The 15,782-nt window shown below is 46.5% G+C and overlaps 1 protein-coding gene across 1 annotated transcript; it reads left to right on the forward strand.

Moving 5' to 3' along the window:
* The first annotated feature begins 2,086 nt into the window (after positions 1-2,086).
* Positions 2,087-13,909, forward strand: DUS1L (dihydrouridine synthase 1 like). Its single transcript, XM_018561770.1, has 13 exons — positions 2,087-2,438; positions 2,819-2,927; positions 3,863-3,913; positions 3,996-4,108; positions 4,195-4,277; positions 5,192-5,295; positions 6,322-6,466; positions 8,657-8,753; positions 9,722-9,810; positions 11,177-11,328; positions 13,006-13,043; positions 13,526-13,601; positions 13,684-13,909. The coding sequence occupies exons 1-13, from the start codon at positions 2,202-2,204 to the stop codon at positions 13,812-13,814; spliced, it is 1,425 nt and encodes a 474-aa protein (XP_018417272.1). The 5' UTR covers positions 2,087-2,201; the 3' UTR covers positions 13,815-13,909.
* The last annotated feature ends 1,873 nt before the right edge of the window (positions 13,910-15,782 follow it).

Consider the following 15,782-nt stretch of genomic DNA (forward strand, 5'->3'; position numbering starts at 1 on the left):
AATACTAACCTTCCCCGTAACCACAATACTAACTCTCCCTGTAACCACAATACTAACCTTCCCCGTAACCACAATACTAACTCTCCCTGTAACCACAATACTAACCCTCCCCGTAACCCCAATACTAACCCTCCCTGTAACCCCAATACTAACCCTCCCTGTAACCCCAATACTAACCCTCCCTGTAACCCCAATACTAACCCTCCCTGTAACCCCAATACTAACCCTCCCTGTAACCCCAATACTAACCCTCCCTGTAACCCCAATACTAACCCTCCCTGTAACCCCAATACTAACCCTCCCCGTAACGCCAATACTAACCCTCCCCGTAACCCCAATACTAACCCTCCCTGTAACCACAATACTAACCCTTCCCATAGCCCCAATGCTAAATCACCCTTTAACCCCAATACTAACCCTCCCTGTAAGGAAGACTGAAAATAAATTTGTTGGAGAAATTGCCTAAAATGGACAACACATTGACATTCAGTGCTGAGACATCTGCATAGGTAGTAACACCAATCCTCCGTATAACCCTAACCCTCTCCGGAACCCCAATACTAACTCTCCCTGTAACCCCAATACTAACCTTCCCCGTAACCACAATACTAACTCTCCCTGTAACCACAATGCTAACCCTCCCCGTGACCCCAATACTAACTCTCCCTGTAACCACAATACTAACTCTCCCTGTAACCCCAATACTAACTCTCCCTGTAACCACAATACTAACATTCCACGTAACCACAATACTAACTCTCCCTGTAACCCCAATACTAACTCTCCCTGTAACCACAATGCTAACCCTCCCTGTAACCCCAATACTAACCCTCCCTGTAACCCCAATACTAACCCTCCCCGTAACCCCAATACTAACCCTCCCCGTAACGCCAATACTAACCCTCCCTGTAACGCCAATACTAACCCTCCCTGTAACGCCAATACTAACCCTTCCTGTAACCACAATAATAATACTCCCTGGAACGCCAATACTAACCCTCCCCGTAACACCAATACTAACCCTCCCCGTAACGCCAATACTAACCCTCCCCGTAACGCCAATACTAACCCTCCCCGTAACCCCAATACTAACCCTCCCTGTAACAACAATACTAACCCTCCCTTTAACCCCCATACTAACCCTCCCTGTAAACCCCATACTAACCCTCCCTGTAACCCTAATACCAAACCTTCTTGTAACCACATTTATTATGTATCATAACATCGAAAATTGTATTCAGTGTCAACTGCAACAGAAGTGTGATAGTCATCCATTATCCATGAGTGATTTATTTTTTGGCACAGCTTGTCCACGGTTTTAGGGGACAGGTGGATTCGCTTCTACGTGACAAATCCTCCTGCTTCCATGAAGGCCTTCTTGGAGAACACACAGCAGGGAAGGCCAGCACCTCCAGTGCATATCGTGCAAGCTTGAGGCCCCGTTCACATTGAGCGATTTATCGCGCGATTTTTGCAGCGATATCACTCATATTTCCGCGCGATATCGCTCTATGTAGCTTCACCAATACATTTCAATGTAGCTGTTCACATCTCGTCGCGCAATATCGCTCAAAGTCGCGCGATTTTCATGTCGCTCAGTGTGAATGGGGCCTTAGCCAGTGGGCCATTCTGGAATCTCTGAACACCCAATAGTCCACAGGGTCCTCCCTTCTCATAGTTTCTGCATCAGCTATGGACACAAAGTAGTCACCGTCACCGTCACCATTCATAAGGGTCAAGCTCTACCTGTGGTTGGTGCCTGGAACCAAAACTAGCCACAGTGGCCTAAACATTTTTTTGAAAAGTGGCACTGAGGAAGCTTGCAGCTGCTCCTTGTAGGGATTAGAGCACTGGAGGCAGATGCTCGGCAGAGAGAGAGAGAGAGAGAGAGAGAGAGAGAGAGAGAACAAGTTACTCCCATTGTCACACACAACCTTGCCTGGTTGACATGGCCTGCAGACTAATGTGACAGGGACTTATTCATAACCCTGCTACAGCACGGAACTAAATAGCTCTCTTTTTGTTGCCGGAGGGACGGCTTCCAGGATGCACGGCGGGCTGAAGCCGGTGACGGACCGAGCGGAAGTAGGGAATCCGGAGGGGCCGGAAGTGGTCGAGTCATGGCTCGTGTGGAGCACCCGGCTGGTGGTGTCAGTCGGGCATGAAGGAGAGTGAGAGAAGCCGGGCCGCCGTCCCTCACCATGGACAAGCCGGGGGGCCTGTACTTCTGGCGGAAGAACCTGCACGGGGCGCGCTACGTGCTGGCTCCGATGGTGGACCAGAGTGAGCTGGCCTGGAGGCTGCTGAGCCGCAGACACGGCGCCCAGCTCTGCTACACCCCCATGTTACACGCCCAGGTCTTCGTGAGGGACCCCAACTACCGCAAAGAGAACCTGTACTGTGAGCTGTGCCCCGAGGACCGGCCCCTTATCGTCCAGGTGATGTATGGTGGGGTGGGCGGCAATGGGGTGCCATAGAGCCACTGTGTGATATATCACACGATATGTACGAGATAGCGTGCGTTATATCTACCAGTGTATTATATATGACATAAGGCCGAATGGGGGGTTTACGTATCTACCTGTATACTGTATACATCTGACATGGAAGGAGCGCCCCATATACCTGTACATTATATATGACAATAGGTGGTGGAGGGGTTCCTATATCTACCTGTATACTGCATCCGACATGCAGGGAGGGAGTTGTCATCCTGATCCTCCAGTTTCACCACTTCTTTGACTCACTCATCACATCCTTTACAAGCAATGATAATGAATTCCTGTACTTGCCACTGACATTCTCATTGTATTTTTAGTTCTGTGCAAATGACCCCGAAGTGTTCATCCAGGCGGCTCTCCTGGCTCAGGACTATTGTGATGCCGTTGATCTGAACCTCGGTTGTCCGCAGATGATTGCAAAGAGAGGTAAGTGACCCCTTTATAGCCACTTCTAATGCCTTCTCCACCCTCACCCCATAGCTACCACTAATACCTTCCCCACGCTCACCCCATAGCCACCTCTAATACCTTCTTCACCCTCACCCCATAGCCACCTCTAATACCTTCTCCACCCTCACCCCATAGCTACCTCTAATGCCTTCTCCACCCTCACCCCATAGCTACCACTAATACCTTCCCCACGCTCACCCCATAGCCACCTCTAATACCTTCTCCACCCTCACCCCATAGCCACCTGTAATACCTTCTCCACCCTCACCCCATAGCTACCACTAATGCCTTCTCCACCCTCACCCCATAGCTACCTCTAATGCCTTCTCCACCCTCACCCCATAGCTACCTCTAATACCTTCTCCACCCTCACCCCATAGCTACCTCTAATACCTTCTCCACCCTCACCCCATAGCCACCTCTAATACCTTCTCCACCCTCACCCCATAGCTACCTCTAATACCTTCTCCACCCTCACCCCATAGCTACCACTAATACCTTCTCCACGCTCACACCATAGCCACCTCTAATACCTTCCCCACGCTCACTCCACAGCCACCTCTAATACTTTCTCCACCCTCGCCCCGCAGCCACCTCCTAATGCCTTCCCCACGCTCGCCCCGCAGCCACCTCCTAATGCCTTCCCCACGCTCGCCCCGCAGCCACCTCCTAATGCCTTCCCCACGCTCGCCCCGCAGCCACCTCCTAATGCCTTCCCCACGCTCGCCCCGCAGCCACCTCCTAATGCCTCCAGAACCTCATCGAGCCTTGCAGGAAATTTCTGCTGAAATTCCTTATTGGAAACGTGTTTATATTGATGGCCCGCTGTTGCTGACTGCACAGTGGTCCCTCTTTTGCTCCAGCTCTCTATATACTGTCCCTGTAACCTCTGTCCCTTCCCCATTGTTCAGGTCACTATGGAGCCTTTCTACAAGACGAATGGGTCCTCCTGGAGAAGATGAGTAAGTGCCCCCCATAGTGAAGTCCTCTTTATATGTTCTGAATTTATCGTCTCGTCTGCTCATTGTCAATTTCGTTCCGCAGTTCAGTTGGCGCACCAGAAATTGTCCGTGCCCGTCACCTGCAAGATCCGCGTGTTTTCTGAGATTGAGAAGACTGTGACGTACGCCAAGTTACTGGAGAAAGCCGGCTGTCAGGTGGGTGCGTCTTGTGCGGATTAGCTGCAGAGAAAACGTTTCACGTGCGATTATACCGACTTGTAACGAGGTCCTTCTGGTTGCAGCTGCTGACAGTTCACGGTCGCACCAAGGAGCAGAAAGGTCCCTTAACGGGTGTGGCATCCTGGGAACACATTAAAGCTGTGAGGTGAGGCATGCGATGCGTCTATGGGGTCTCAGGATAGAAATATTTTTTGCTGGAAATGTTCTCTCCTGAACTACAGAACACCTCCCTCTCTTCTCATCTCAACAACATAGAGAAGAGGTGTTCTGTTGTCTAGAAGGGGGGATTGGGCAGGCCTGACAACACTGCGTTCTCAGCTGAAAGGAGAAAATTGGAGCTTACTAGTTTTCTGGCAATGTTTTTCTCTTTTCACAATTTAATCAAGAAGCACTCCGGGAAAATAAAAAAGTACCCTTAGAGTGGGGCTACTTCTGCCCTGCAAGAGTTACGTGCTCTTTTGCTTATGGGGACTCAAAGCTGATATAATCACCTGATCCTTGGTCCCTGGAAGGGGGCTGTACATAGCTTCTTGGAAACATCACTGCACCCTGCCTCAGATCTTCTCTCAAGAGCCGTCAGCCCTGATACAAGCAAAATCCCATGATCGGTGGATGTTAGTCTGGTAGAGTGGGCGTTCCTAGGCAAGCTGCACTTGCTAGCAGTCTGCCCTGGGTAATGCCCACATGTGCTGTTTGAGCCTCCCATGAGCGAAAGAACTGAAATCCAGTGAACGAAAGGGGTGGGGCCAGGGACAGTCAGCCTGGGGAGGAAAGAGGTAGAGGATGCTGGATGTTCTTCAGCCAGGAAATTATGCGGTTTTATCTGACTCGCTGCAGCTTTTAATGCATATTGTGAGGAGCTCGCAGTGTGCAGTGGAATCAGAGTAACAATTTCAGTCCTGGAGAGGAGCCGGTACCAGTGTGGAAGGGAAGGCCGGAGTTCAGCTTTTAGCATCAGTACAGGCCGCAGCGCCATTTTCTCTGCATAGTAGTGAATGCTGATTGTTTTGTTTTTTTTCCATGTGCTGTATTAATGGACGTTTCCTTTTTTTATTGTAGCAATGCTGTCAATATTCCCGTCTTTGCCAATGGGAATATACAGTACCTTAGTGATGTGGATCGATGTATTCAAGAGACGGGAGTCCAGGGGGTGATGAGCGCAGGTTGGTATCTCCAGAGCCATTGGTACTCTTGATTCTGGAACAGTGTACTGATGAATCAAATATAGATTTGGTCACAGCAGCAGTAAAATGTTTGCCACAAACCAAAGACAGTATTTCAGGAGGAGTACCTCATACCAACTGTGAAGCGTGGCGGTGGAAACGTTGTAGTTTGAGGTTGCTTTGCTGCGTCAGTCCCTGAGCAGCTTGCAGACATTGAGTCAACTATGAATTCTGCATCCTGACACACCGGTTCGCTTGTTTCTTTACAGCATTCCTGTGATCCCAGGGCATGGACTTTAATACCTTTGATTTTGAAATGGGATGTTGGTCAGGTATCTCTAAACCTTAAGCCATGCTGTGTGCATTACTAGAGCCATAGAGACATTGATGGGGTTAATGTTAGAGCTTAGAGTGATTGAATCATCGGCAAATTTGAGAAAACAGCCTTAAAGAGGAACTTGACCCATATCTTTGAAATTACAACAAGTAAACCTTTTAGAAATGTTCCATAATGACAGCAGATACTTCCCGGCTTTTTATTCTTTGCATATCTTTTTTTTCTTTTCCTCACCAGTCTTCTAACGGTGGCCATTTTTACTAAAGGCAGATTAATCCATCTCCCTTTACTTCCTGGAACTCTGGCACATGTGACTAGGACATGTGACCATGCACAATATCTCAGGGGAGGAAAATGCCTTTCCCTGAGATGTAGTGAGATTTCCCAGCAATGCTCTGCTGATGTTTAATGAATGTAAGATGATTTTGTCTAAACGTGCAGAGCTGCATGCTGAGGGGATTTTTAATGAATGGGGGTAAAGGTCAACTTTAAAACTTTGCAGAGGCATTGCACAGGGACAGACACAAGCTGAAGACATCGGAACAAAATAGGGGTGCATGAAGAAAATGTTTAGACTATTAAGGAGGGATGTTCCCAGCTAGAACTGGGCTTTAATATGACATTCATGGTATGAGATAATGGTACAGTGTCTCACCGTCTGCTAACAAAAATGTCCCTTTGGGTTTCAGAGGGGAATCTCCATAACCCGGCCTTGTTTGAAGGAAGGAGTCCCATGGTGTGGGAGATGGCGGAAGAGTACTTAGACCTTGTCCAGCAATACACGTGCCCGTTGTCCTTTGTTCGTGCCCATCTCTTCAAACTGTGGCATCACACGTGAGTATTGGCCTTTGCTTTCTTTTGTGTCCCAAAAGTTGTCAGCTTTGTTTGGTTGCTGGCAGTAACAGGCTTCTTGTACTGTTGGGGCCTCCAGAGGCACACTATCCCTGTCATAATTTCTGGCTTAGCCTGACCCGGGGGCGTCCCGGTGCTAAGTGTCAACTGGAGCGGGTACCGGCTGACACCCCGCCGTGACGTCAATTGAGCACCTAATGTGACTGCATAATTCCATAATTCAAACATGACTTACAGCTGCCCTTTGATGTTTATATAAATCTAGTAATTAACATTTTTATGCATATATTTTCATGTTGAAGTGTCCATACTTTTTGTTGGTCCCGTGTGTGTGTGTATGTGTGTGTGTATATATATATACACACGTGTGTGTGTGTGTGTGTATGTGTATATATATATATATAATGACCACTATATGAAAGAATTCATTGTTTGCTTCATGAACAATGCTAAGTCCACAACCTTGCTTCCTCTACTCTCTAGGTAACCTCCTCCACATTTTAAAGTCAGTATGTGTAGTGCAAATTATTGCATACTTCTAAATATTTCTCCTATACAGGTAATTATTGCACATAGCTACCTGATAACGTCACTCAGATACCTATCTACATGTACACTACAAAAGGTGTATGTGTATGTATATATACAGTACATACCAGTGCATTTTTCTTACCCTCCCTCTCTCTTTTCAAAAGTGCAATAAATATATATAAATATTTTATCACACACTCAGTTATCTCAATACAGAGTACAAAACCCCATCCCTCCCTTATTTTTCTCCAATCTCCCCTACTTATCCCCCATATATATAAATATAATATATATACACACACACACACTTTGGAGGGAGTAGGAAGGTTGTTTGCAGTAAAGGTGGCATTCTACTTTAATGTCTGGTCAGGAAAGGGATTATTAAAATGTGTGCTGATTAGAAAATGTCTTGTCGCCCATAGCTTCTTGCTGTCCTTTCATCACTGGACAATTGATATAAAAAATTTGTATTAATTAAGGATGCACCGATACTAGGTCACCTAATGATGAGAAGCACGGGGACGGCTTCCCTGCTTCCTGAATGGGACTTCCAGATACTCGGTATCGGTGAGTACCGGGAAAAAAAAATATTGGTACTCGATACCGAAATACCGGTATCTGTGCATCCCTAGTATTAATAGTTGCCAAGGGCAACAAGAAATGTTCTTGCTAGCACTCCTATCATGCAGCAGGCTTACAGAAGCTGCCGAATCCGGTTGCCATACTTATCACAGACCTTTCCCCGCACATTTGAACCACGTGTGCCATACTTTTGTTTCCAGTCTGGAGGGAATGTTGACATGTAATAACGTCAGTAAGATGATTAATACATCTTCTAGTGATGAGAAATGGTGGTAGGTTTTGTCGGAATCCTGTGAAGCTATTTATTCTGAGACATTAAAGCGCGATCCTCCCGGGGACCCATCGCACCTTTTGAAATTGAAATGTACATGCTCCGTCTTTCTTGGGGATGCCGTAATGAGGCTTCTTGGCTCTGCTTATTATTCCGCTTGTGTTACCGCGCTGTAGATATTCTCAGAGCATACTTAAAAAGAACCCCCTCAGAGCCATCGTCTGAGCATTACTCCTGCTCGCTTGATGTTCTTCTGAAGGGTTTTTGTTGTTGTTGTTTTGTTTTTGATGCAGAGCGCATAGGATGCACAAATCTGACAGTTTCCAGTCTTCAAAGTAATTTTCTAACATATCCGCCTTCCCATAGAAATAAATAATAATAGCCGTTCTTCTCCAAGCTTGTCTCTAGGTGCATTATGAATATACATCGTCACTTGTCATTAACAGATGATCTGCAAATAAAGAGAACAAAATTGCTTTCTTGAACAAGCTTTCCTGGTCGTTCTGACCCGATATGTAGCATGATGACTATTAGGAGAGTTGTAAGTGATTTAATCAGGTTTTTAAAAACCATTTGGCTTTAATATCACTAAGCAGTTGAAACTTCATACTTTAATCATGGGGGTCTTAGGCTGCCAACAAATGAATGGGGCTTCTGCAGTAAAGTTTGCTCAAATCTTACAATGTACTATATGTAGCTATGTTGTGTTTTTTTCCCCAGCAAAACTGTCATTTCACCTAATCTCATTATGCTAGCTGACATCTGCTCTTTCTTTTTTCATGTCTTAGTCTGCAGATTTACCAGGAACTACGTGAAGAACTGGCAAAGGCCAAGTCCTTGGGAAGCATCATTGTGGTTAATAATGAACTGAAGGTCAAGTGCCAGGTAATAAGAGCTTGTCATATTTATGCAATGCGCAGAGTAGGACACCGCTCAGATTCCCAAGCCAGCTCGCAACACCATCGCGTACCAGGTGCAGGCAAACAAGCATGCCATCGCTGCCAAAGAACACATCCGAAAGACAGCCGCACTCCAAGGATTTATAACATCTTTATTACAGATTTATCTTGGTGAGGATCCTTGGAGTGCGGCTGTCTTTTGCATGAGCATGTCATATTTGCCTAGCCTGATACTTCCGGTTTCAGGAAGCCGGGCAGCGCGTCATTACATGCTGCCAGGCTTCCTGATTTGCCGGGAAGCCGGCTCCATGCTCCCTCGTCACTTGTCATGTGTAATGACGCGTCGCCCTGCTTTCTGATTGGCCGGGAAGCCGGCTTCATGCTCCCTTGTCACTTGGCGACGACGGAGCATGGAGCCGGCTTCTCGGCCAATCAGGAAGCCGTGTGCTGCGTCATTACACAGCGCCCCGGCTTCCTGATTGGCCAGAAAGCTGGCTGCATGCTTCTCGTCATCTAGTGACGAAAAGCATGGGGATGGCTTCACTGCTAATCGGGAAGCCAGGTGGCGAATCATTACACGCTGCCTGGCTTCCTGAATGGGACTTCCGGTATCGGTGAATACAGAAAAAAATATCGGTGCTCGATACCGGTATCGGTGCATCCCTAGTTTTAAGGCTTGTTGAGAATCTACTAGAGATTGAACCAAGCCACATCTAATCCTGTACCAGCGGAGTAACTGGGGAAAAGGGCTCAGTTCAGCTGCTGCAGTCAAATTATGGCATCGTACGCCCTTGGTGTGTTCTTTACAATAAACAAATCATTGGGGCAATCCTTCTGATAGCCTTGTGGTGGGGAATATATAGACATTTTACTGTAAGGAGTAATTGCCACTGTCTAGGAGATATTGATATATGAAATGAGAGAGGATCAGTGTCATGATTTCCTTTTTTGCAGGAAGAAATAGCTAACAAGAAGGAAGGTGATGAGATCGCAGGAGACTTGCCTTTTCCCCACTGGATATGCCAACCTTATGTACGACCGCTGTGAGTACACCTTGTCATTTTGCAGTCATTTCTTAAGATGTGTAAGAATCAGTGTAGGTCGATCCTGTGCCATTGGTCAAATGGGAGCTTCGGAGAGGGGTGGGAGATATTGCTCATGCTCACCATTTATTGCTGCCATTTTGAGTTTGGAAATCCTCTGCAAAGTAGCAGTTGCTCCCCCCAATTTTTCCAGAGGAAGCCTGTGTACATGAAGTGTTTAGGAAAGTAAACCTGAACTCCAGGCAGATTGAAATAAAACCTACAACTACAATATGCTGTCCTTTTGCAGACTAGGATTGGCTGCAGTAGTGACCAATAAGGTTGTCCTGCATTGCACAGTGCTGTCTATTCAAGTGCATAATAGTTACCTCTTCAGTGTTCTGCTGCTACTTTATCGGTGGAGATGGTCCTACACTCTGTGGCTCTGCTGCATTGCAGTCTACAGGCAAGACACCAGGAGTGAGGGGTCCAGCTGTCTTGTAGGAGAGGGACACAGGATCATAATACATGCTGAACAAACTTACAAATCCTTTGGCAGATTAAACACTTTGTTAGGGATGCACCGATACCGTTTTTTCGGTACCGCGTACCGATATTTATATTTCAGTACTCGCCGATACCGAATAGCGGTACTTCTGGAAGCATGGAGCCGGCTTCTCGGATAATCGGGAAGCCAGGTAGCGTGTCATTAGCTGCTGCCCGGTTTCTTGATTGCTTCCGAAGCCGGCTCCATTTTCCCTCGTGGCACTGCCGGTTCGAGGAAATCTCCAATAGGTGCCCAGCCCCCAAATGATAGAATAGGGGTCTGGGAACAGTGGAGGGCCTTAACTGAATATAAGGGAACAACACAAAGTGGGATAGGAGGAAATAAGAATGATCATTGGATGAAAGGGATGCAAGCTGAGAGGGGACTAGAAGTTGGAGGAGAGTACGGAGGGCGTTTGATCATGATATCATCAGTGTTGTAACGCGCCCCTATACGCCAAGGACACAGAAATTGTAAGTAGCAGAAGAGATTTGGCAGAATACTAGTAAGGATGCTTTTTTTAATTGTTAAAGTTAGATGAAAGGCAAAATCCATCATCAAGTCTGTGCCCCATGTTTCAGAAATTGTCGTTTTCAGCTCTTATTGGGGCAAGCCTTTTATTTGTGTCGCCACTTGCCTTTCTCCTAGTGCAGTTCACACAATATTTCAAACATCTCACAATCTTGGCCTTTATGAGCCCCACCTTTTTGACATGTTCAAGCAGTTGCCCTTCTGAATCATAGCTGTAGATGAAAGGACAGAAGCGCCATACTTTCTGACACGAGGCAGGATCTCCAATACAAACGTGCTGCATTGTGACTGCTTTTTATTTCCGTTCAGGCCCAAAGATGTGGAGAAGGAGGAGAGCGGGACACGAGCCAAGAGAGCACTAGAGGAGGAGGAGGAGGATGGCAACACGGAGCAGCTTTCAAAGAACAAACTAAAAAAGAAACTGCGCAATCCGAACAAAATCTTCGACCCTTCTGTAAAACGTACGTCATACCCAAGGGGGCTGCCACCTCCTGTGTTTTTATTCTTAACATCACTCCCAGGGAGTAGGTACAGCTTTAGTGCCCGGAGACTGTTGGCTTTTCACATGTTCAAGCAAACAAAACAAATCTGTTATGTCAAATGCAAGATAGGGAGATGTAAAGAGCAAAGGGTACTCAAGCATTTACCAGAAGGCTGCGTTGACATATTTCATGCAACAAGTACTTAACCATAAGGCTAATGTCAAATCAGTTTCTGACTAAAGCTGGCCATACAACTATAGATGATCTGCAGAATTTCTATGGTCAGATGGAAAAAGTGCAACACATTCCTCCATCTACGCTATTCTATGGCCAGATGGAAATAGTGGAACAGATTCCGCCATCTATGCTAAACTTTGTGGCTGGAGGAATCTCCCACTGGGCCAGGCTTTTAGTATCTTGCTAGTCTTCCCCGCTGGCTGTCAAAATGCCTGCATCCAATCAGATTGTTCAGGTATTTTGAGAGCCAGCGGGGCCGACCAGCAAGATACTGAAGCTTGGCCCAGCGGGAGATTCCTCCATCTGCACAGTTTAGCGTAGATGGAGGAATCTGTTGCACTTTTTCCATCTGACCATAGAAAATCTGCAGGTAATCTAAAGGCGTATGGCCAGTTTAATTTGGAATAAACACCCAGTAAAGAGACTTTGACTAATTCATGTGCACGTGTAAGCACCTTTTTGCTCTTTTAAATAAACCTCCCAAACTTCTGTGGCACCATGAACTTGTTTCATTTGTTTGCTGGAGTTGTGTCAGGCTTAGCAAGGTTCTTTAACCCTGCTGAGTGCATTGCAGGTTGGATGCTTTAGCTGGTTTCCCGGTGGCAGCAGCAATTTAGTCTATATAAACTGACTAAAAATGTAAAGTGTCCCTGAAAAGAAAATAGTTAATACTTATTTCTCCCACTGCTGATCTCCAATATATTGATGGTAAACCTTGGCCTGACAAAACCTCAGACTGACACTTTCAATAGTGTCAGATTCCCATTGAACTTGGTCTAATCCAATGGACCTTAAGTCACTACAGTGCCTGTTAGTGTTACGGCTCTGTTTTGTCTTTATTTGCTCCAGGTAGCTAATGGATTAACACCATCTTGAGCTGGTTTAAGGCCAGCTATGCTGAGAAAAGCCAGTTCTTCAGAATTGTCCAAAGAAGGTCCAGTGTTAAAACTTGCTGGGTCTATAGGGTCCACATCATGCCTGTTTGCAGATTTGGTTCTAGATATTATATATTATTACACAGCTCTTTGCTCTGAGGGCAAAACAAAGCACCAAGGACACAACATCTAATATTCAAACATCCATCTAATGTAATCAATGAACTTCTGAAATTCCAGAGAACCTCTTTTCGGCCTTCTTTCCGTATGAGCTGATGTCTGTGAAGGGTTCTCATTCATCCAGGTCAGGGTATATCTGTAAAAAAGAACTCAAAGCAACTGGACTTGTTGTATTTTTTCTGGAAGACGCTTCACTGGTCATCCAACCAGCTTTCTCAATTCAGAAAGCTGGTTGGATTGCCAGTGAAATGTCTTCATGAAAAATACAGCAAGTCCAGTTGCTTTAACTTCTTTTTTTTTACTGACATATGAGCTGATTTTTCTGTAAAATATTAATGTCTTTTTTTTTCTCCTGCTTTTTCAGCTAAATATGCAAAATGTGACCAGTGTGGAAATCCCAAGGTGCGTCTAGAAACTTACATTTACCTTTTTTAGGGCCCGTTCACACCCCCGTTCACACCAGTTGCAGTGCCTTCAGGCCCGATTCTGTCCAGAACGCACGACCGGCTCACTTTTTAGTAGGGGGAGGAGGGGGCGTGGCGGGCCATTGAAGTGAATGGCACCCTCCGGCCGCAATGCGATCGCCCGCACGGGATCGCAAGGCACATTGTGCGTGCGGTGCAATCAAAATGCTGCAGGCACTATTTTGATCGCCGGCCGCAATGCGAAGCAGTGCGTTCTGGCCAGAACGCACTGCAACTGGTGTGAACTGGCCCTCACATCGTCGTATGCTCCCCTCCTTTCCCTTTTCGCCACTTCCCTTAATCTTCCTTTCTGCTTCACTTCCTCCTTATCGCTCCTTCTCTACTTTCCTCTGTTTTTATTCTATCATCTGTTATCACAGATTGAGACTGGAGCAACATTCTCGTCTTCCTGTCTTGCAGGGCACTAAGTGTGTGTTCCATTTGTGTCGCAGCTGCTGCAAGATAAATGCATTCAGGGAGATGGCAGACTGTGCAGGTTGGTTTGGGCCTTTCTTGTGAAGAGCGCCATTGCAGGCTTTGACCTTTTAGCACTGAAACTTTCCTTCTACTTTTTTCAGGTCACGGACTGCTTTTTAAAACCAAATACGAGAGGTCCGCTCAGTATAAAGCTGTGCAGGAGGCAGACGTGCCAGAGACGAACCTTACCGAATCAAAGCTCCCCCAACCACCCCCTGAGATCAAAGTCTGAGCCTCCCCTGTGGAGCCTGGAACTGCTTATTACAGCTCTTAATGGGCTCCCTTCCTGCTGCTTGCTCAGGGAATCGTTCAAGTTTACTCTGGCATGTCTGGGATTGTTGACGCCCTGCTTTGTTAGGGCACGGTACAAACTTTTCTTGGTTGTAAGGTACAGTACACAGGCAGAATCAGAGACAACTGGGTATCATAAGGTGATTGGACACTGGCCAGAGCTGTGGAGACCCTCCGATGTGTGTTAGTTCACTTACCTTATTCCTATGCTTCTGTGTTTTCCTTCAGTCAAGATGTCCTGGCTGTGTACAGCCATGGCGGCCACCCCGCAGTTTCTGGATTGGGATACCATGGCATCAGCTTTGGGGACCGTGCCTAGGCCATGCTGGACTTAGGACGCAGAGCTGGCCTGTAATGTCGCTTTGGGCACTGAATTCTGCGTTAGGCATTTACCTTGGCACATGGTGCAGCATGTTGTGTTGGCTATACACATCCAGGACAGTGGCATATCCACAATGGTGTGACTCAGTCCCTGGAGACCCTGCACAGGATCTTCTCAATGTTACCAGAGTAGGTTCCCCTTAAGGACCAAGGCATTTTTTTGCACCCATGTTATAATCCATAAAAAAATTTAAAAGGAAAATTACTTCAAACCCCCAAACATTATATGTTTTTTGAAAGCCAAGACCCTGTAGAATAAAATGGCGGCAGTTGCAAATTGTTATGTTGCACGACATTAGCGCAACTTATCAAACCCAAAAATGTTGTGAAAAATGCACTTGTTACATTTAGTGCCCCAAAACACAATATAAAACTACTTTTTGTTGTAAAATATAAAAGATGAGGTTACAACGAGTAAATAGATATCCAACATGCCCAGGTTAAAAATTGTGTGCGTCCGTTAAAATGCAACAGTATTCAGTACCCCACAAAGTCCATAGACAATGCTTTAAAAGCCACCACAGGTCATCAGTTTAGAGATACGTGTAAATATTAGCCCTAGAATTACTCCGGCATGCGCGGCGATACCCAACATGTGTAGCGCAATCGTCGTTTTCGTACGTAGGGGGACCCCACACGTGTTTATGTGACAGCGCGTGTGCTCGCAGGGGCGGCTGACTTTTTTTTTTTTTTTTTTACATTTAATTTATTCGTTTTTAAACTTTTTTTAAAACTTTTAATTGCTGTCACATAGGGGGGCTTACAAGCCCTCCATGTGATGGCATAATGGCAGTGGCAGGTACTCTTTAAGGTAATGCTGGGGGTCCAAAAGACCGCCAGTGTCACCTTTACACTCTCTAAATAAGCTATTGAAGTGCAGATCGCACTTCAATAGCTTATTGCTGGGCTTCAGGAGCACAGCACTAAAAGCTATGGGACCGGAAGTGATGCAATATGCGTCGCTCCCAATCCCATAGTAGGGGAGGGGGATCAGTGCACGGATGTTTGCCGTTCTCCTCCCAAGCTTCCTGCCGACACCCAGTAAGCCGGTCCAGGGCCCGTAGGAAAGGCAGCGGATCCTAGGAAACAAGGCGGGGGGAGGGGCGGCCCGGTTACCGGATCGTAGAAGCGATCTGGTGACAGCTGAGTCGCCAGAATCGCTTCTACTGTAAAGCCGGTCACCGCCGGGAGTCTGTGCAACCCCTTCAGACTTCATGAAGGGGTTAAGACCTTTCCCACGCAATCCTTAGTGATTGGCAACATCCTGAAAAAATAATTGCTTCCCAAAAAGGTTTGGTCAGCAATACCCCTTCAAGGAATCCTCCCTCTAGAAGTGGGCGGGACCGGAGGTAGAAACCTCTTGCTTTAACAAATCTCTCACGCTTCCTATGGAGGATACCGGTCTTCAAAGAGCTGGTGGAAAAGCGGCTGGAAAGCCTATTGAAGGCTTAATTGGCCCTACTTGACAGCCAGCAATGGCTATGATTTGGAGGTATGTCAGACTCCGGACGAATGATCCTAGCTCCAT

The sequence above is a fragment of the Nanorana parkeri genome, unplaced genomic scaffold (genome assembly GCF_000935625.1).
Source record: "Nanorana parkeri isolate BGI_ZX_2015 unplaced genomic scaffold, ASM93562v1 scaffold544, whole genome shotgun sequence".
NCBI classification, from domain to species: domain Eukaryota; kingdom Metazoa; phylum Chordata; class Amphibia; order Anura; family Dicroglossidae; genus Nanorana; species Nanorana parkeri.